Genomic DNA, 1,541 nt, shown 5'->3' on the forward strand with positions numbered 1-1,541 from the left:
TTTTTTAGAAATTCTGTTTTTATGATTTAATACAAATTTATTTTCAAAAACAGTGGTAATCAATTAAATGCAAACAACTTTAACAATTGAATTACTCTTTTAAAATACCATTAATTTACTACATTAACAGAAACAAGCAGAACATTAAGACTTCATACTTAAACAGCAGTCTTTTTGCAGATTAATATTAACAGACATTACTGCATATCACAATACTTTTGATGTATTCATCTAAATTTTTGCAAATTCCGTGATATTCCATGTCATACGTGAAAATGGTTCTGCCTCATAAAACTGTTCCAAAATGACCTCTTACCTTTTCCTTCAGATCGCGGGCGGTGGTGGCCCTTCTGGAAAGAGCGGTAAAAGTTGAGGCAGATTCCATAGCGAGTGATACCCGAGTCTTTGTCGGTGAGAGTGAAGACGAAAGAGGTGTCGTCACGAAGGCTGACCCGGCGCTGGCGGATGCTCAGGCAGCCCTCAGGCTGGCAGAAGAAGACGACGTCAGGGGCCAGAGGGAAGTCATTGTGGTCCTCCAGTGGATAGCGCCTCAGCAGCTGAGGTGTTTGTGCCACGCTGTCGCTGCTGGGTTGCCTGATTAAGGGAAAAAGACTGAAGTGAGAAACAGGAAGACAGATCTCTGTTTTTTCTCAGCCCCAGCGCTTGTTCTTTTATGCACTTTGTGTGAAGTATTGTGCAATGGCTATATATACACTACTGTTCAAAAGTTTGGGGAATGGTATTTTTTTTTAAAGAAACTAATACTTTTATTAAGAATGCATTAAAGGGTTAGTTCACCCAAAAATGAAAATTCTGTCATCAATTACTCACCCTCATGTCGTTTCAAACCCGTAAGACCTTCGTTCATCTTCGGAATAGTGCTGGGCAGTATGACCAAACATTTATATCACGGTATTTTTCAAAATTATACCGGTTTCACGGTACATGACGGTATTTTTTTTTCATGCATGACCGGGTGTTAACCATATTTTCTACTGAGGGGCGGTGGATATTTGTGGCGGTCAATGTGGATATTGTGGATGAGTTCTTCTGTGTCATCACGTTCTATTAGTTCTACAGCTTCAGTTTCGGAACTTTCACGCTTAGTAACACATACAGCTGTTCCCTCACTACAGTGCAACAGTGAAAATGGACCCCTTTCGAACAGTGTGGCGTTCCGAATGTTGTTTAAGCGACATACACCGGTATTGCGGTATTTTTAAAAGTCATATAACAAAAATAAACACCGGTATTCGGTATGAACCGGTATACAGCCCAGCACTACTTTGGAACAAAAATTAAGATATTTCTGATGGAATTTGAGAGCTGTCTGACCCTGCATAGACAGCAACGCTACTGAAATGTTCCCAAATCCAGAAACGTAGCAAGGAGATCTGTAAAATAATCCATGTGACACCAGTGGTTCATCCGCAATTATACGAAGCTGTATATCACGGCAGATCTGTTTCCTACGTTGTTCTGATCTGATCTGAACGGAAACAGCGTATCCGTGTGACACAGCTGACACAGAACAGCATACA

At 40.7% G+C, this 1,541-nt stretch overlaps 1 protein-coding gene across 1 annotated transcript in view; it reads right to left on the bottom strand.

The window, feature by feature from the left end:
• Positions 1 to 1,541, bottom strand: part of LOC107740451 (MAP kinase-activating death domain protein-like) — a 72,526-nt gene that overhangs the window by 57,072 nt on the left and 13,913 nt on the right. The window contains exon 3 of the mRNA XM_016552896.1: positions 317 to 594. Within this exon, the coding sequence (XP_016408382.1) occupies positions 317 to 594 (278 nt within the window). The remainder of the gene's footprint in view (positions 1 to 316; positions 595 to 1,541) is intronic.

This window comes from Sinocyclocheilus rhinocerous, unplaced genomic scaffold (assembly GCF_001515625.1).
Source record: "Sinocyclocheilus rhinocerous isolate Xijiao unplaced genomic scaffold, SAMN03320098_v1.1 scaffold225, whole genome shotgun sequence".
NCBI lineage: Eukaryota > Metazoa > Chordata > Actinopteri > Cypriniformes > Cyprinidae > Sinocyclocheilus > Sinocyclocheilus rhinocerous.